This window comes from Dermacentor variabilis, chromosome 11, assembly GCF_050947875.1.
Source record: "Dermacentor variabilis isolate Ectoservices chromosome 11, ASM5094787v1, whole genome shotgun sequence".
In the NCBI taxonomy this organism is placed as follows: domain Eukaryota; kingdom Metazoa; phylum Arthropoda; class Arachnida; order Ixodida; family Ixodidae; genus Dermacentor; species Dermacentor variabilis.
This window is the reverse complement of record NC_134578.1, coordinates 30,842,408-30,863,451: the sequence shown is the minus strand read 5'-3', so window position 1 is coordinate 30,863,451 and position 21,044 is coordinate 30,842,408. Positions and strand designations below refer to the sequence as shown.

The following is a 21,044-nucleotide window of genomic DNA, read 5'->3' as shown; positions in this document are numbered from 1 at the left end:
CTGGCATTGAAAGTTTAAGCGAATTAGACGAATCGGTATTATCCACAAATCTAGCTAATTTGCCATATGTTAGTTAATTCTTGAGAAAGAAAACATCTACCGGTAACAGGGACGGAGACTCCAGCCCATAAGGCTATTCAATGACTGCACACTCGACACTGTGTAGAAATATGTAGAAGGGCGGAAAAATTAGGAAAGGGTGAAAGGGTGACAGGAAGGGAAAGGATGACATTGAGATGCTACGAAACCCGTGAACGATGTTTCTATGCCAAAGTATACACACTAGTAGGGTCACCGGCTAATGTAGATAAGCACTGACCACTTCTTTTATCATCATCGTCTATCCCAGTACTTTCACTCCCCTTCCCTCTCCCCAATGCAGAGTAGCAGAATAGAGCGCACTAGCTCAGGTCGACCTCTCTGTCTTTCCAATCAATAATATCTATATTCCTCATACAAAGTAAAAGCCTCGGTGGTGTTTACTGGGCCTGTGGTAGAAGCCGGCGTTGAGCTTGCAGATAAAAAAACTAAGAAACTGCAGATAAAAAAATCAGTTCGCTATCACTGGGTTTAGCTTAAAGGCATGTTCCGGTTTTGTGAAGATTTGCACAAGGATGTAACTGAACATGATATTCACAAAAAAAAGTACCGGCGCGGGTATTTTTGTGCCATACGTATGTCGTCACTAAGACTCATGCATAGATTCGTGACCATTTGGCGAAAAGACCCCCTCGTTGTCAAGAAGTAAATCACAACTTGGTTTCCTCTGACTCTGTCAGTCATTTGCAAATGAAGTGTTTCCCTCTCTCGCCGGCATCGCTCAGCGACGCTGTATCGCTGGACACTATGAATCGACTATGTTCGCTTCAGAGTTTCTTCGGCTACAACCACCTGAAGCACGACAGCTCTACACTCGACAAGAGCTACAAAACGTGTGTAATGTCTGTCCCAGAAACTCGATCACTAGTAGGTTTGTATGGTTTCTATCGCCGTGGTTGAGTTTGTTCCCAGAGTACACACGTAACTGTGTCAGACTATGCACTTGTCATGCACTCGCTATCTGAAACCATTGCACATGATTTTTAAGCTTTCAGTGAATTCTTTACAGCATATATCTTAAATTCAAGGCTAGAATTTCAGTTTGCAGTCTGGTTTCCGTCTCTGACCTTGTTTGAAAGATATGCAAGTCCTTAGTCACAGTAGGCATTAAAATTGCCCGTGAAGAAACCTAGGGTGTCAGCATTGTGCAGAAACTACTTGCCGTCACTAAAGTCTATGCATTGGGTCGCGTACATAAGTAGATGGTGGCATTTAACGTGGATAATAGGCAACTAGGACCATTCAAATCAATGCGTCATTTGTGCATCATTATTAGAGTTTCTTTTTACGTACTTGTGAGTCTTTACTGAATGCTGATTAAACCCACACGAATCGATAAGGTACGTAAAGCTTACGATGCTTGGAATAAGATGGTAGGATTGCTTCGAAACATGGTGACGGACGTTCGAATGTGCTCTCATGCGTAGGAGTCCAGGCTGGCGAGCAAAACTCGCACAGCACCATGATTCATGTCTTCCTTGGAATGAACCTACTACTGGGAACTTTCCGGTTGGTGAGTTGTGCATCTGTTATATCCTGCACATCGTGCTACCACTGTGTTACGGTCATGCAAAGAGCTAGTGTGTGACAGATGACTGTCATATACCTAAACTGAAAAATTTAAGTTGACATGCAAATTGTTCATCAGTAGCACCTGGCCTAAGGCTATACTTCTGTGTTGCTTTATGGAAAATATAAAGAAGCTGAGCGCGGAGGCACTTGTTCCGGTACGTGATTGTCGGACGCCCACGTACTCCCATAGCTATTACAATATTCCGTTGTTTTACTAATCATTAGGACTAATGTCGGAAATAGCCGAATATGCCAGCAGACTGATGTCATATTTATATTCAAGTTCAAAATATGTGCCGCAGCAGATATACGAAGGAATCAAAATAAGGCAATTTTTATGTCGGAAACAGCTGTATATAAAAAAATGGAAAATTAATATTGACTCGGTGCTCCTCATTAAGCATGTTGCGATGTAAAACTAATTACAGAGCACTTATGAAATACGAAACACAATATGGCATGCAATGTGACCAGCTGCGCTGGTTGTCTAGCAACGGAACAAAATGCAAATGCGATATATCACTTAGTTTAACAAATAAATCGCAACTTCACACATTTCAGCGTTAAAATAGAAAACTTCGTTGTTCCATTTTTATCATGACAAAATGCACCTTACACTCATAGCCGCATGCAACTACAATTTTCAGATGTCTGCGGAGGAACTACAAATAAATAGTCCAGGTGAGTAGTTATTCTGATATTTATGTGATAGCGCAATAATGAAGAATTATGCAATTTTTCAGGGATAACATTTCATAATCGCATGTTCAAGCCATAATTCAGTAGGCAGTTATGCAGAATCAGCGCGTACTGATGCCAAGGCATAACTGGAGTTGTATGCTACCCCTGCTATTTTCCGAGTGCCTGGAAATTTTAAGTACGCAGCCATTTCTATGCTTGCCCAAATTCGAAAACCGTCCGTCCGTTCCTCACGTAAGACAATCGCTTTCAATATAATGCCCGAAGCAGTGAGTGAATTCACCTTCGTGCTGCCTCTCGCTTCACCGTGAACTCAGCAGCAGGAACACAGCACTCACGAAGCTATCAGAATTCGCCGCACTCTGCCTCCACCCTGGTCAGCTTTTAAGGTAGGGCCCGCAGCAGTGAGTGAATTCACCTTCGTGCTGCCTCTCACTTCACCGCGAACTAAGCGGCAGGAACACAGCGCTTACGAAGCTATCAGCATTCGCTGCACTATGCCTCCACCGTAGGCCGCTTTCAAGGTAGGACCCGCAGCAGTGAGTGAATTCGACTCCGTGCTCCCTCTCGCTTCACCGCGAACGAAGCGGCAGGAACACAGTGCTCACGAAGCTATCAGCATTCGCCGCACTGTGCCTCCATCGTAGACCGCTTTCAAGGTAGGGCCCGCAGCAGTGAGCGAATTCACTCACCTTCGCGCTGCCTCTCGCTTCACCGCGAACTTAGCGCAAGAACACAGCGCTTACGAAGCCTTCAGCATTCGCCGCACTCTGCCTCCATCGTAAACCGCTTTCAAGGTACGGCCCACGCGGCCACTCCATGCGTAGCCACCACCGGAGTACGGTTCATCACTATTGGTAATGGTGCGGCGCGGATGGGTAAGCCGCTAAAGAGCGATAACGGCTGCACCACTACGAAAACTAGCCTACATAACTATTGCAGGGTCACAAATTTAGTACGCCTCTTCTATATGCTCTCGTCGTCAAAAATACCTCATCGAACTCCTAGAGAGCATCCAAAATAGGGCCATCGGTTTCGTTAAAAAAATTGTAGTAACCAGTCAAGTATAACCCAAACAGAAGTCGACTTTTCGTTGCAACCACAAACTACACGCCGTTACATTTCCCTTCTAGTATTATTTCGTAGATCTCTTCACACAGTTAGCCTCTCCTGAACAAACCTAAAAACAAGCATCAACTACGTCACAAGGACTCACAATTCAGCTACACCAAAATTTATGGCAATACGCACGCCATTAATTTTGCAGCTTTGCCCCGTGCGGTCCGTTTATGGAACGCTCTTCCATAAAACATCGCTCGCCAATCGAAACACAGTGCATTTTACAATCTTCTAATCAATCAACATGCCGTTTATACCATCTAACACGCCTTGCCATCTTCTCTCTTCTTTCCTACATTTATATACAAACTAATAAAACAACATCAGTGTTTACTGTATTTATTACCGTATGCAGGTAAAACATTTACAATGTTATCATGTTATTGTGTTTACTGTTCTTAATGTTATTGCTCTTGATATTGTTTTTGCTAATAGCGTATTATTGTTCCATACTGCTGCGTTACGGGAATATTCCATTCATTGTACAGGTGCTTTTTGCTTCCTAATTCCTTACGAATGTGTTAACGTATCTCCCCCCTTGCAAGATGCGTTCTCGATGGCCATTTGCGAGTAAATAAATGATTGAATAATGATCGGAACGTCATCAGCGCACCTGGCGCCGCCAACTGCAGTAGTTTCCTTACGTCAGCAATTCACCTTGCACAGCCGTCCGCAGCAGTTCACGTCGCCACTTCGCTGTCATTTGTACCAGTCGGATCACTTTTTATAATATTGGTAATGACACCGGACTGCGTGGAGAAGAGCAAGTTGCACAATGCTTACGTATACTTACGACAACTCCCAGAGTAGTTTCTGCGTGAATTTTTACTGCGAAGCTGTCTATGGCTAGCCAATTCTTTCGTCCGTCCGACTGTCGATTGTGCGCCGAAAACTGCTGCGGTGCACCCCATGCGCATGTGCGAAAAAAGAACAAAGGTGCGTAATTGGCTGCGCCAGTAGTGACGTCGCTGCTGTCCGTCACAGCCGAGCGCGCAGCCGCAGTAGTTTCTCTGCGGCTCTGAAATGGGTAGGCCACGCGTCGTACGCACTCCTGAGGAGCAAGCAGCCTTCGATCAGCAACGGCGAGAGCAGAACCGGGGGCGAGCTCGCCGAGACCGTGCCGGTGCGGCAGCTTTGGCACAAGAACACGCTGGTACAGGCGAGCGCATGTAGCAACATACTACCGATGATCCGACAGCCTACCAAGTCATTGTTTAATGAATCGTTTGGATTAACCCAGTAATAAACACCGGGGCCGCACGTTTCAGTTTCGCTGGTTAAGCACCTGTAGAGAGTGTTTAGGCGGTGATTTTTTTTTAATTTGCACCTAATCGTAAGTGGTCAGCGTGTTTGCATTTCGCTGCCCGTCGAAATGCAGTTGGCGCAGACTAGAATTGAATCGTGTACCGCGGGTTGACCAGCATACCACCAAACCGATAGAGGCGATGACGGGTAAGGCCTATCTGGATGTGCTCAAGTCATAAGTTCTTCAGGTGCCAATTAACTCTATCCATTGAAAATGAAGTAGAACTCAGCCGTCTACCAAGTCCTTTCATTTAGGCGCTACAAAACAAAATTATTCAAACTCATAGCAACCGTGCGGGTAAAGCAGCGATCTGAATGTGCTCAAGTCATAAGTTCTTCAGGTGCCAATTAACTCTGTCCATTGAAAGTGAAGTAGAACCCAGCCGTCTATCAAGTCGTTTCATTAAGACGCTACAAACAAAATTATTCAAACTCATAGCAACGGTGCGCTCAAAAGTGCTTCAACATGTATATAAGATATCTTAAGTACCTTTATTTTTATCAGTGCATTTGCCTCTGATGTGCAATCCAGGTGTGCTCAATTGGGCGCACAGTATCAAAAGCGCGAGCTTTAGGAACGGCACAGGTCCGCAGGCCACTGCAAGTGACCGTGCCCTTTACGAAAATGACACTGTTGTTGTAGGCTGTGCAGAGAAGACAATGTACGCATTGCTAAGGCAACGCCAATTTGGGGAAGTGCGTGTGCCAGTGCGAGAACATTGTCATTTCTGCTTGCACGTTTTTTTTTTCACTTTACGTTTACTGAAACATTGTCCTGCTTTCGTTGGGCGAAGAATGCGGATTGTCCGAGCCTTCAAAAAGAATCGTGAACGGCAAGGCAGCGCAAGAAGACCAGTTCCCATGGATGGTAAGATAAGAACTTTTAAGCTTCATGTGTTATATGAAAACATGCGGCGTTGATAAAAAGATATAGAGAACTGTTCAGAAATTAGTTGAAACAAAGGTAATGTTACTGTAACGCTGAACGCATTTGCCACTTCGATTACTCGGCAGTTTCACTTATTTATTTATTTAATCGATACTCTCCGTGATATCATGCACGTCGAACTGTTGCCAATTTGTAACTACTGGCATTCACCTTCGCAACCCATGCTGGCGTTCACCTTCGTTACCCACGCTGATAACTACGCAGACAGCCTCTGATTTAGAAGCATGTGCTAGGGCAAATGTACAATGCTAGATGGTGTAAATTTTCACGTACAGCTATGATCAATGTGTGGCCGTGGTAGTATGAATACGAACCCATGAGCTCGTGCTCATCATTATGCCGCAGTCTCTGAGCGTTTGGCGGCGAGTAATGTGTGAACGACAGTACATTGCTGACACCTGCAAAGTCATAAATTATTCATTGTCGATACAAGCGAACGAATTCGACCGCGGTGAGATTAGTTCATAGGAGCAATAAAGCACCTCCTTCGCACATGCAGTGCAGTAAACGTACTTAAAAAAGTAACACGAAGACTTCAGCGACCCCTATAGGAATCTTAAATCATTTCATAAGGCGGCAGAAGGCTCTCACAATGGACACGGCGAGCTTCTCGACAATTTCTTCGTTGCATACAGCCCTGTCCTTCTGTGCTAGCTCAGTATCTCCTGCTGTCGCCTCCGAAACATGTACACGGACGCCACTATTCTCAAAGTCTGCATGTCATCCATGGAGGAAGAGTAAAAAATACTTAGGCCATACAGAAGTGACACATAGGAGCAAGACAAAAGTGCTTCAGGGCTCTTCGACCGATGGGCCAGCTAACTGGGCCCACATGAGAAGGAGGGCAACAAGGCAATTTTAAAACCTACAGATAAAAATGTAAGGGAAGGCTCCTGGAAATGGAAGTTACCTGAATACTGTGTTAGATGTCGCTCAGAATAGGGTAAACAGTACACACTCACCCAAGGTTCCCCCGCGTCTCCCCGTCAGTACTGATTCATTTAGCTCATCAGCGCTTCCACGTTCCATTCGTCTGTGGAATAACACTCACCGAAAGCATATTTGAAGAAACTCGCCTAGAAATAATCCGCCAGTCACTCAACACGCATACCATCAGTTACTCCATGATATATTTTTTATCATGAAAATATTGAAACTATTTATGTGCAGAACTATGGTATGTTTTTTATAGAACTGTGTTTCCTACGTTCTTTTTCTTTGGCTGCCTGGCCCTGATACATAGTGTTTATGTTGTGTTTTCAGCCGCTCTTGCTTCTAGTTTGCTTCTACATGTTGAATTTCCGCTTATAGATATAAATGTTCATTTTATGTTTTCTTTTGTTACTTTTTTTCGATAACTTTTGCAACGCTACCCTTCAGGGGAAGCTTTAGCTCGGGCCCAACTCCGAGACGGCCTATTCAAATACATGTAAAACGCAAAAAAATGTTTTTTCTGAGGTAACCCCTGGGCCGATATTAATGAAATTTGTCGAATTTGAAAGTGAAGGTTAAATTATAGTGATTGTTGGAAGCGGGATTTAGATTTAGGTCGTAAACTTTGTTAAAAAGAGTTTCAAAAATACGAAAGTTTGAAACAAATAGAAGCACGAACTTTACCAATTCTGCATCAGAAGCATCAGAAGCAGATATCGCGGTTCTGTAAACAGCATCCATTGGTTCATTACATACGAATTAATTCAATACGTCATTTTATATCTTATGTGAATTTGCTACGTTGTTTACAAAGGTTCTGCTGAAGCAGTATTTCCATATTACAAAATTTTTCGAGATTCATCTGGAACATATCAATTTTGACCGCTTTAGACGTACTATTAGATGCAATTCACAGAATTGTGATATTATTTTTTGTTGCTCAGTTACAGAGTTGTAAACTTGATTCTGTTGTTTTTTGAAGATGTTTGATTGTTGCCAATTTTTAATGAAAATGTTACGCCCTAAAAGAATTCGAAGCCAACTGTCACTAGATCTCATGTTCTTCTTTTAAATGTAACAAAGCTCTCCAAATTTGGAGCAGCGGTTGCTGAGAAAAACGAATTCTCCTTTTACATGTATTTAAATAGGAGCATCCAAGCTAAAGCTTGTTCTTAATAAATGCCCTTTAAGGGGGCCCCTTGATCCATTTCCAAATAAATAGGTAAGTCCTCACCGTGTGGGAGGCAAACGGCAATCTTGTCACCAAGGATGCAGAGAACGGAGCAGAAGAGAGAGTGGGTAGCCATCACCGATGACGACGAATAGCTACCAAGAAATAGATTTCTCGTTTAAGGGTCCAGCAACGATGTCCAATCGCAGGAGTCAACACGCAGATTAACCCTCATGAAAAAAAATTACGGACGGACCGGCGTGAGCGGAAGTTCTCTCGCCTTGGCTAACTTGCCTGAGGTCATGCTTCCTTTTATAGTATTTTTTCCCTTCCTCCATGGTTCCAAGCTGGGGCACAGAACACCCTCACGAGTCACAAAGTGACTCCTCAGCGTAATGGTATGGGTGCCTGTCGCTCACAACCGTGCATGTAGCGAAGAAACGCGAACTCGATGCCCCTAGTGTGCGGTGGTTGCGTAATACGGTGAGGGCGACGCTCAAGACCATAGATTTGGCCTCACGACGGCCTCCAGGAAAAAGCAGCTGAATAATACTGCGAACCCAGCTAGCGTATAACGCAGTATTAGGTAAGATGTATATATAGTTCATTTTACTGCGGCTAATGTCGCCTGCCATGTACCTTCCTCTTTTCCTGTTTATCCCGCTTCTCCTTAACCCAGTGAGGAATAGCACGCTAGACGCGCTCTACAAGTCGACGTCCATAGCATCCCCTTGATCAAAAAACCTTCTCCAGTTGCAAACTTTCAACTACCATGGCAGTAAAGTCAAAAAGGAAAAAAATGAAGGCGTGTTAACCAATGCCGACACGAGAAAAGACAAGGTCGTCGTACTCGTTATATGCATTTATTGAGATATTGTGGTAATAGAGACGATGGAATGTTGCATGCGTGCATGGTATAATTGCATCATTTACATTTTCTTTCTCGTTTCATTAGTTGGGCGTATTTCTTTTCAGGCTCTGAATTTGTTTTGTCTAAGTAGACTTTCTCAATCGCGTTTTTTTTATATATGGGCATGTACGTCGAAGTTGTCTTATTTTGTCTTTGTGTGACAACTAAAACTGATGGTCTGGGTCTGGGCCGCGCAGGGGGCAGCAGAGAGACCCTGTCTCTCGATAGCCTCCAGGGCTTGCTGGATGGCCCAAAGTTGGTCCTGGAGATCTGAGCTAGTTAGTGCGGCTCTCCAGCACGGCCCCAGTTGACCCACGGGTACAGCAATTCTCCTCTAAACTATTTCGCAATTCCAGTGTATATGCGTTAGGGTGGCTCCTCGATATCATCACATAGTTTACAGTTCGCATTAGGGAATAATTACGGAAACAAGCTGTTAAGATATACCGCGTTCGTGTAAGTTCTCGTAAGTATGGTTCAGTAAGTGCTGGTGTAAGTCACCATTTGAATAGAGTTTATTTTTCTTTTGTCTCTAACGATTACCAGGTGAACCCATCCTGGTCACAGTGTGGTCTGTGGTGCAATGCGATCAACTTCTTATTGTTTCGGGGCAAATTACACCCCTCTGGTTAACGTAACCTGCGCTGTGACTAATTCTTGCTTCGTTTTGTTGAGACCTACATTTGATAGCTTTTGCAATTTTCTACGGTATCTCAACTGACAACCGTGGCTAGTTATTGTGGTTCCATCACATTACTACTACTTACACGGACTTGACTACTACGGCGGTTTGTTATAGAGACGCGGTGGTCTCTCCTGTAACAGACCGCCCTATAACTGCCAGGTTGTTGTCCAGTTCCCCGTAGTGGGTGAGCCAAGTTATTCGAGGAAAAACACGCAAGCGAGTATTAAGTCGCGGCCCTGGTTATGGGAGAATGCTGCTGTCGTAGTAGATGAGTTAAGAGGTGTAGCAGTCGCTTAAGTCTAACCCCCTCCCCCCCCCCCTCCTAAACACACACCATTGCCTTAACCGGGCAGTTGCCGTCGCGTGACAACTACAAACAAATCCATTACCCTGTGCCTTTACCTTTCACGTATTAAAACTCACAAAATACCCCTCATACTTCCGCTATTGTGGAGCAAAGCCCACAGTATGCGCCTGCACCTGGCAATACCCACACCCTCGGAGCTTCCCCATAATTCTTCACCCTCCCCTTCCTCCTGGGAGATTGCGCTGACCAGCGATGGCTGATCTAGCAGCCACGCGGAGTGGCGCAAGCTACTAAGGGCTCTACCTTACGAGGAGGACGCCTCGCCTCGTTAAGAATGTTACCTATCTTTTGGCCAGTCCTTCTGAGCGAGTAGTTGCCACTGTCTCAAAGGTTAACATCGCGATCAGCGAGGTGACTCGACGGCTACGGCCATCGTGTGGTACGGGCGGGGACAATACAGACTGGAGCCTTTAAGCTGCTGTCGTAGCGAAATTTCTGTGATGGAGTAGCCGCGATTGGCCAGGGATCGTGGTTGGGACCTTTGAATTGAACTTTATGGAACATCGCACGTACCACCAGAAAAAAAAAAGGTGTTGATACTTGTTTTACAACAGCAGTTGTTTGTCCTACGTCGCAAGTTCATTATGCGGAGCTCTTGTACATCCAACATGAACACCTGCTTTGTGTCAATATCTGATGATCACTTATATAGGGCACAACGGCATCCTTTCAGAAAGCGATAACCGTGCAGTAGAACAAGATGGTTCTTTTTCGCGGTATTTGGGGCGGGCAGAGAACTTCAATGCAAAGGCCTGAATAGGAACGTTGAAGTTACGTGATCATGGGAAACTCTCGGGGCGCATCTGTAGAGAACACGGGTGACCATGACAGCATACTTCTTTAGAAGAATAACGCCGGCACACAATACGCATTATCACTCGAGAGCGCGCTATTTTGACAGTCGTGAAATTTCGCGACGCTTCTTACAGTTGACAGTTTGCTCGAATTGCAGTTTTTCTAAACGATCCCTCGTAACAACAAAATGATGCTCCGCCAAAGCTGACTTTCTCGAGGTGATATATGGATAGAAAAGCAATAACTGTTTCTTATAAAAGCAGGAAGAAAGACAAGTCACCCTACAAGCCACATGTTGGTTCAGGCGCTCATGGGTCACACTGAGAATGCACGCGAAAATGGTCGCAGATTGTCTTCCAGAACATCGACGGAGACCTATTTCAAAATTAGCGTGAGTACACATCTGCTAATCAATGATGGCGTAAGGAAAAAAATTGCCTGTCGTATACGCATGCTGTCCGAAATTAAGAATAACAATAACGCGCCCGTCGTAGACCTCTGTTTGGCGCGCTCAGCCAAACTGTGGCGCTCGACACAAAGGGGCCGCGTCTAGTATAGACCCGCTCAAGCACGTCTGACCGAGTGTGCCGCTATAAATGTGTTCCATGAGCAGGTATTGCATGTACGGTTGCCCGCACTGGTTCGCGTAATTGTCGAGATGCAAGTCCCGCACGAGCACGCAAGCGTGCACGGAAGTGGGCCGCCCTGTAGAACCGGATATCCAGGAGAAGTTGATGCGCAGTTTGAGGATATCGACGCTTGGTGACCACGAACAGCGCCGCGGCTCGGCCTCTCGAGCTCGCTGGTCCCGCGTACGTCAGGTGCCCGATGCACGAGGGCCCGAGGGTGTCCTTTCTGCAGAAACCTCTGTTGTGGCAGGCGGTGTAGAACGGCGCCCTACGAAGATCGTTGCCAGTCGTTCCAAACCAAGAACCACGCGTTTCCTCAAAACCAAGTATCGACCACGGGGCCAGCTCCTCCGTGAGGCAGAGCTGGTCCAGCCTCACGTGCTTCGCCACCCTCGAGTAGTTAGTGATCGCCTGGTGCGCGTAGTAAGTGAATGTAGTGCAGACGTCAGGGTAGGGACCTTGCCCTGCGTAGTGAAGGACGTTCGTGCCGAGGAACAAGTAGTCCACCACGTCGGCGACGCTGTCCACCAGATTCTCGTTGTCGACTCCTACCTCCAGAATGACGGAGACGGTGAGCTGAGACATGCTGTGGCGGTTGTATGCTTCGCGCAGGCGGCGCAGCAGCATTGCCAGCACCAGCATGTCGTCGGACCCACCGCAGCCCGCGATGGGCGCCACCCAGTGCACGGTGACCCCGTTGAGGTGGTAGTTTCGCATGCCGTCGACCACGTTCCTCATGAGAAGCTCCATAACGGTGTCGTCCCGGCCAAGCCTCGAGAAGTGCGGGGCGTCCTCTGGTTAACCGCCGAGCCCCAGCAAGGTCTCGGTGTCCGGGAAGCCCTGGGTTTCCGTTACGTTCCTCAGCTGGTGCAGGCCGTGGTCCTGATCGAAGCGTGGCAGACGGCTCGTGAGGTGACCGTCGATGATGCCCATTGACGAGTACACGACGTTTGGGCAGAGAGCAAACGGCAGCGTTTCGAACATGTAGTTAAACCACTGCGGGGGCGCTCGACTAGTGCCAACCTCGGTGACTTTAGCATTGTCGAAGAAGCAAAATATGGGCCTCCGCCTGTGACCGGCCGCCGCCTTGCCTTTCGGATAGGAATAAGGGCTGCGTGGGTGGGACGACAGGACGAAGGCACGTAGGCGGTATTCCTTGCGAGGAGAACGCGGTTGTCGCCTGAGGATTAAGCGGGGTGACCGGCACGACCGGCCTGCCCGACGCTCCGATCGCTTTCCCCATAACGAAAGGTACGAGGAGCAACCAGGATGACAGAATCAGCGGAAACGTGATGGCGGCCCACAGTACACACAGCTGCGTGCAGAGGCGTTCGTCCTGGGGCGTCTCGTCGCGGTCGAGGAAATGGCTTGCCGGTGACGCCGCCGACCCGAGTTCTGGACTGGGCTGCGGACTGATGGGCCCGAGCATTGCAGAAGTGTTGACAAGGACGACGTGGTCTTCCCTGCCCGGCACAGCGACAGCGAGTAGCCTCGGCGTCGTAGACGTGGACGTCTGGTCTGAGGAGACGCTGTTGTTTATCTCCTGCTGGCGCACCGGTGGGACCGCGTCGACTGGGACGTTCCTGCCCGATGACGTAGGAGCTACGGCGGATTTAGCGGGGCCGATGGACATTGTACCGAAAGCTATGTCTGGTTCTCCGAGTATGTTGTCTTCTTCTTTGGTTAATGCCTGAGCACGAGCGGTACAGGCGCGTGTACGGGCTCCCGATTCATTAACTGAGGCTCTCATAGGGGGCGCCGTCATCTTGTTGTTGCTGTTGTTGCCCTGAGCAGGCGTGGCGCATATGCACAGTGGGGGTTTGGCCATGAATTGCGCCGTTAAAAGAAATGGACAAGGATGAAGGGAGTAAAAAATTATCAAACACAATACAACATCGTTGTGGCGCGCACAACAACGTCTTCGTCCTCCAGTGTATCGCTCATTGTGCAGCTGCCAACTCGCTCACGGCCTGTTGCGCCAATCCCCGGTCAATTTTCTAAGCGCTGTATGCGTCCGCCTGCAAAGTTTGACAACTTTGCAACGAATAAGGCAAGAATGTGGTTCAGTAGCAGGCATCGTTCGGCTCGGCCTTCGTCAAGCTTTGTTGCATTTGAAAGCAAATGTATAAATCTGCTGTAAGATTGCGGCACATTTACTGCCATAGCAAATATATGGACACTGCAGGAGCATTTCTGCCATCGTCGTTAGGGTCGGCGTCACCGTAATGTTCCATATAATGTCCAAGGGGGATAACTTCGTCGCCGCGCTCTGTATACCGTGTATGTGCGAGCCAAAGCGCGCGAACATCAGCCGACGATGGTGGCTCAATATTATGCGCGCAAGGGAAGAAAGCGGGGAGGACGCGCACCGTGCTGCGTCGCGTAAACGGCACCGGAGGTAGAAGAGGAAGGGGGGGGGGGGGCGTTCTACTCTGGTGGCGGCTCCGTGTGGCGCGGTCGAGCGGGCCCCATCTTCGAAGCGATCTGCGATGCGAACAGAGTGCACCGAGTGCTGATAGCTTCGTGTGCGGTATGTTCCAGCCACTTAGGTCGCGTTGAAGCGCGAGGCAGCACGAAGGTCAACTGGCTCGCTACTGCTGCCGTGCTTTCGAACCCCAACGTTTTGACAGCGGGTGCGCGCGGTCATCGAGTGAGATGTGTTCATGTGTGCTTGTGCGCACGTGAACATCATGCTTGTTAATTTATTTAGTGAGCGAATGTTCACAACTGTATACGGCCGATAATACTACTATCCTTGCTTGGTACAGCTGTCTACTAATTTGCTATCGCACTCGATGCTTCGCCTTTCAGGCGAAACTGCAGCGTGTTTTGTTTAGTCCTTTATTTAGCGGATCCGCTTTTTCACTAACGCTGCTAAAATCGCGGACTTAAGCATCAAGTTAAAATATTACAGCTCGCAAATAAAGAACAATCTGCATCACAGTAATGCAGAGTTCACTTAGACATCTAAGCCGGAACAAAGGGTTCACCTAAAGAACTCGAAATATATTATGTTTGGGAGTAGTAAGCTTTCAATACTGCATTATCTGCTTTCCGTTCAGTCATGAAGATTTGAAAACGTTTCGCTTTAATTTTTCTTTAATAATAATAATATTTGGGGTTTTACGTGCCAAAACCACTTTCTGATTGTGAGGCACGCCGTAGTGGAGGACTCCGGAAATTTTGACCACCTGGGGTTCTTTAACGTGCACCTAAATCTAAGCACACGGGTGTTTTCGCATTTCGCCCCCATCGAAATGCGGCCGCCGTGGCCGGGTTTCGATCCCGCGACCTCGTGCTCAGCAGCCCAACACCATAGCCACTGAGCAACCACGGAGGGCTTTATTTTTCTTTAACTTAGTGTTTATAGACAAGCCCGTGAATATACGCAAAGTGCCTCGAGCGCGTAGTCACACGGCTATTTCACCTGTATTCGCGGGCTTTTTTACGTTTGAAAAAACACCTTTATGTGCGCAGCACGTATATAGGAACGGGAAGCTGTAACGGTAGTTTTTCACGGTGCTATACGATTTTCTCGTTGACACTTTTCGTGTAATAATAATATTTAGGAATCTGAATAACTAATTAAGACTAAATATGCAACTAGGCGGAAAGAAAAAGAAAACAATCTGAGTATCTCCAAGCGACGGCAAACGACATTACTATGGTTCTGTACAGTTAGGTGTAATGTGCATATTTTTAAAGTTTAGCGGAAGTTACCTGGGACAGCCGGTAAATCACGTGCTTCACGTAACTAGGTCAATGATTAAGAAATAAAAGAGCGCACATGTGATATCGTTGTCAGTGCGCACTTTCTCGATCTTCAAACAATAACGTTGACGTACGAGAGACGCAGTGATCCATGGCTTTCTTTTTTATCTGTGTGTGGATTTCTTTTATTAAAAGCAAGGTAGAGAGTGCTGTAGTACGCACGCGCAAGCACTCTGTGAATTCATTCTTGCATTTGTCGCATACTTTCTTCCGAGCTCCGAAAAAAGCGGCATGAAAAATACAACGACAGAGAAACACTTTCTGTCGGTGTTGCTCAGAACGCTCTACAACTTCTCAAAGGTGACGTATTCTTCTAAATGAATAACACAGTTTTCCTTCGTTTAAGGTAACTAATTTAATAATACAGGCACTTAGACAAACATCCTTAGTAGAAGGTACAATATGCCGCGCGGCTCTCACTTGTCACGACTTCAATATTAAAGTTTGGTTCTTGTTGCATGAAACCCCCGGTATTAATAATGTACAAAAACACAGCAGCTTCTAAGCAGTATTTCGCGTTCCCACTAATACTTAAAAAGAAAAGTTCGCAAAAATAAAGCTTTTGTTTACGAAAACTTGAAGAAACGCCGTCGCTCAGCGATAGGCGGAAATGACGCTTAATCTAAATTTTCTAGAACATAGAACAAGGAATTGAACAACCTCGATGGCATTACATTACGTAGCCAGCCTTAGCAAGCGCACTCCCGGCGAAGCCATTCTTTTCCCCTCGCAGCACTGGCCCAACACGTGACCTCTGAGAGAGTGAGCGTCTTGCCCAAGAATGTTAGGTTTCTGGTAGTTTTCAATCAATGCGTCCCTGTTGAACCGCACTGCCGTAGCTCTGCTTCCAGAGCAGGACCCACAAAACCTACCGCCTGCTCTGACTCGACGATTACCGACGAGGCACCTTTGGCATGACTCGTGTGGCGCCAAGCTCGCTCATAATTTTTTCCTTAATGTATTAATGAGAAACTGAAACACCCGCTTAGAAACAGTGGCCTCCAGATGCTACCGTGAGATCAGCGTCCATGCGCAGTTATGTCATCTGCGTCACAGCTGCTACTCCAGTGAAACATTGATTCGCTAACGACCTGGTACCTGCGATCTCTGCTAAGGTGGTACATAAACTTAAGAGCGATTAATTTAAAGAAAAGGCGAGTAAAGGCTTTGTCAGCGTTACCTAGATTTTGTATATCCCTGTGATGTCCAACGTATTAATCACGTTCGGCTGACTTTCTTGCTCAAAGATGCTTATTTAAGCGCGGAAAGTTTGGCACAGTGCCCGCAGGGTTTTTGATAGTCTGAAATGAACTTAAAGCTGCGGATAATCTATGAATCGGTTATCGTAACTGATGTGCTTATTTCGTAAATCTAGTTATATATCAAGTAAGAATTCACCTTTCTTTCACACAAATGAACTCTTCATGGTCTGTCCTGTCCGTGGTCAGATCGGGAAGAGTACATTTGCGCAAAAAGATAATCAGTTGTCGAAATTTGTTAAAATTTGTTGAATTGGTGAAAGTTGCGGACAGGCAGCAACTGTAACGTGATTGTGGCAACGTTTTAAACGCAAGCCCTCTCGAGTTAAGCTTGCATTAAGCTTGCAATTATCATGCATTGCCTTGGATATTATTGGCCATAATGAGGTTAAGAGAACTGGTGATGCTTATACAGTGCTTAATATTGGCTACATCTGCTACGGAGATCTTCAAAATACGACCAACAATCTCGCACCATATCTTTTCTTTCTGAAATAAGGACCGCAGCAAAAAGAAAGTGCAGGGTCTGATTTCCGCTTCATAAGGACTTATCGGGGCAGATTGATGAGTTCTACAGTAATAATGAAAGTGTAGCCGTCGTCGTAATAAAGCTAAATATGATAAAATATTAAAGGTAGTACGTTAGTATACGCTCCAACGTCCAGTCATGATGAAGTATAAAGAGAAAAATTATATGAAGACGCGAACTGGAAGTGAGAAAGATGCAAACTTAGTGTATTGTATTCATCGACGAATCAGATAGGGAAAGGGGGAAAAGCGGGTGGGGCATTAGGGGATTGGCAACTACGGTACCAACTCCAGAAATAAGGGAGGAAAGGCACCGGTAGAGCTAGCGGAAGGTGATCGACTACGAATAAAATAACATCTTCTCCCGGAAGCGCAGCAACAAAAGTGGACCTTGAAAATCCCCAATGGGGAAAGAACATACTTTGTACCAACCACTGCACAGTGAAGGATGTAGAAGTCTTAGGTTTGGTAAAGGGCTGAGATCGTCGACCGAAGCAGACCACGAAAGTGGCACGGAAAGAACAAAGAAGAGTACAATAACAGGAAGAATGCCCACTTTCAACTGATGTTTATGGAAGAAACATTTACCCATGAGGTTTCCTGCGCACGAGCTGACATTGTTTTCTTTTCGACAAGACCAAAATGATCAACAAAGGGGGGCGGGGGGTAGAAAGGTATCGAGACAGATGCGATAACCTTTTCCCTATCGTAGCTAGATGACACGACCGTCAGCATGGTCAGCACGAGCAAAACAGACGGAATGGAAGGTGGAATTATGGTGCAGAAATAAACATTACAATCTATTCGGGAACAGTAAGTCCATCTTCATCAGATGCACAGATTGTGCACTTATACAAAAATCTTCATATGCGCTAACCTAGATAACCACCAGGATTTCTCATTCCAGTTAGCCTTTTGTTCTGCTCGTCAATTCGGCATCCTTGAAGAGTGCTGATCAGACAAAATGCCTGCAGTGAACAAGGAGGTGGATAACGCTGCGCAGAGCCTCCAAAGATGTTCAGTGTTTCCATAAAGTGGCATTGAGGCTGCGGCCTATGTTCTCTTTATGGACTTACCGACAACTAAGAGCACTTTTATACTTAGCTTAACACTACGCAGAGAAGCCAGGCAGCCTTGATTGGAACCAGAGAGGAAAAGGATGCAGAATCTTCATGTGCAACTATCGATGACGTCATAATGGTTTTGGAAGACATGATCCGGGAAGAAAGCTGCACGAGAAGCTGCAATAACACTCTATTCAATCAAAGATGGAGGTGATGCACTTGAAAAGCGTGCGACCCAACATACGCAATGCCTTATGACTTCAAGTGTACCAGGCAATTACATAAAGACCAACATCACACTAGTCCACAAGTAATGAAACATCCAACAAATGAAGACATATTGGCCCAATTTTCCTTTCAATATAACACAGAATATTCATCAAGGTAACTTCCGATAGAAGCAGGCTAACACGGGCATTCAATCAAGCCTGAGAACTGGCTGGGTTCAAGCAAGTGTATACTACAATGGCTCATATTCACGCCACCAATGAAGTTATAGAGAAATCTAGTGAGTAGAAGAAACCTCTGTTAATGGTTTTCATATATTACAAAAAGCCATTTCGTTCGTAAGACGTACCAGCAGTCATGCATGCATTCCTTAGTCAAAGAGTACATGAAGCATACATGAATATATTAGCAAATATCTATACTCTCGTCAGCTGCCCTAATTCTCCACATGAAAGGTGGAAAAATACCGGCGAAGAAGAGGGTCAGGCAAGAGATTCATTTTAGGCAATGCTATTCACTCCATGCTTAGAATAAGTATTCAAGCTATTAGGCAGGGAGAAATAAAACTCCAAGAGAAAGGAAGTTATATCAGCAATCTAGGATTTGCAGATTAAATTGTCCTCTTGAGCATCAGTAGGGAGTAATTTTAACAAATCATTGAGAAAGTTAACGAAGAAAGTATGAGAGTAGGGTTAAAGAATAATATGCAGAGGGCGAAGGCATCGTTCAATAGCCCGACAAAAGAAGAAGCATTCATGATTACGAGTCAGCCTCTGGAATGTGCAGGAGTACGTTTGTTCATGTCAATTACTCACCGGGAACCCTCATTATAAGAGAAGTTGCAGAAGAATAAGAGTGTGTTGAAGCGCATACGGCAGGTATTAGGATAGAATGACCGGCAGCTTGCCGGTATCGGTTAAAAGAGAAGGGTACAATCATTGCATTCTAACAGTACTAACATACGAAGCAGAAACTTGGAGGTAAACAAAAAAGCTTGAGAAGAAAAGTACCACCACGCAACGAGCGATACAGCGAAAAAAGTGGCAGTTTCGCCGAAAGGCACAAAGCAACGATTGCAATAGCAAATTAGTAGAATGCTATACGAAGTAAGGACAGTAGTTTCGTCGGCCGTATACGCTTCTAAGCATTCACTTACTAATTAAAATAGCAAGCACGTTGTCGCACGCGCTCAGGCAAACATGAACACATCTCGTTCGATAACCGCGAGAACGCGCTGTCAAAACGCTGGAGTGAGGAATTGCGGCAGTAGCAGCGAGCGAATTGACCTTCGCACATCTCTCGCTTCAGCGCGAACGAAACGCCGAAAGCACAGCGCATACGAAGCGACCCACACTGCGCGCTCTGCAACCATCGCAGATCGCTTTCAAGATAAGCCGCCCGTATCACCCTGCCGTAAACAGCAGCCGGATAAGGACGCCCCCTCCCCTCCTTCGCCTCAACCCTGCAGCGAGCGCGCGATAGAAGAGGGCGCGCTTCCGCTCCGCCTTCCTCGCTTGCGCACTCGAGATTCAGCCGCGTTCACTCAGCCGCACTCACCCTCGCGCGCTTTCACTCGCACACACATTATACGGCGCAGGGCAACGATTTTATCGCATTTAGACCTTAAACGGAACGTCACGGCGACGCCGACGGCAATGACAAAAATGCGCCTGGAGTGTCCATTAATTGCTATCGCAACAAAATGTTAGCCGTAACGTTAAGAGGCAGGAAGATAGTGGTGTGGATTAGAAAGCGAACGGGGGTAGCCGACATTCTAGTTGACTTTAAGAGGAAAAACAACAGCCTGGTCAGGCCATGCAATGCGTAGGGCAGATAACTGGTGGTGTATTGGAGTTACAGAACTGGTGCAAAGGGAAGGGGAGTGCAGTCGAAGACGCCAGAGAATTAGGTGATGTGATGAAATAAAAAAAGTTGCAGGCAAGTCTTGGAATCAGCTAACACAAGATATGGGCAATTGTAGATCGCTGGGAGAGACCTTCGTCTTGGCAGTGGACATAAAAATATGCTAAGTATGATGATCAAGATGACCACTGCGTGGTCCCCAAATAAAGGCCACCAAGTGCTAATTTTTTCCGGTGTGATACTGGCTTAGGTTCATTGTAGTTGGTTGCAGTTTCGAAGCAGTTTACAGAGCTGCCAAGTGTTAAAGAGAACGCATAAGTGTACATCACATGCGAAATTTCCTTCTCTAGCAAGATTACCTGAATTTCGGGAATCTTGAACTATAGGTTATTCGTTGCGAGGATGGGAAATAGAGGCAGTATATTGTACAGCAGAGGGTCACAGAATCAAATAAAAGACCCACAAGGACACACACAAAAGACACACAAGGAATTAATACATTAAAAGCAGTATAACAGGTGTTAAGGAAGGCAACCAAAGAACAAGCTCAAACCACACAATAAGACTTCAAAACCATGGATTCTAATCTTGTACGTAATAAGGAGCACAAGAAAATTTTAAATATAACAATACAATTATTAGAGAACACCTTTTAGAACTTAATATAAATAAATGTGTCTGAATTTACTGTCAAACTAATGTCGAAGGGATGATTTAAACTATGGGGTTGATTATGATAATTTAAACAGTTAGGTAAATTGTCATTTTTAAGGCTGCGTATGGTGAAGACACTTGACCGTAATTAATGTGAGCTCAGCGCGACGGGCAGCGAGTGACCACGGCGTCCTGTACTGAGGACGCCGGCCACCTGGGGACGAACATCATCGCCCCCTCTTTAAATATAACTTATTTCTGTCTCTCCTGGGAGAAAAAGATTGTTTATCGCGAACCTCGTAGCGATTATTGTTTTTTTTTACCATGTGAACGCCATTAAAGTGATATGGTATCTGATTTATGACGAAACCATAACACATACACTTACATACTTTTCAGCAGATGGCTTGTGGTTGGTGGCACTGCCATCTTCCTAGCAAAACA

General features: G+C 46.0%; 1 protein-coding gene across 1 annotated transcript in view; it reads left to right on the top strand.

Moving 5' to 3' along the window:
* Positions 1-21,044, top strand: part of LOC142563103 (plasma kallikrein-like) — a 33,070-nt gene that overhangs the window by 5,624 nt on the left and 6,402 nt on the right. The window contains exons 2-4 of the mRNA XM_075673629.1: positions 1,527-1,612; positions 2,319-2,352; positions 5,589-5,662. Of these exons, the coding sequence (XP_075529744.1) occupies positions 1,562-1,612; positions 2,319-2,352; positions 5,589-5,662 (159 nt within the window). The 5' untranslated portion in view covers positions 1,527-1,561. The remainder of the gene's footprint in view (positions 1-1,526; positions 1,613-2,318; positions 2,353-5,588; positions 5,663-21,044) is intronic.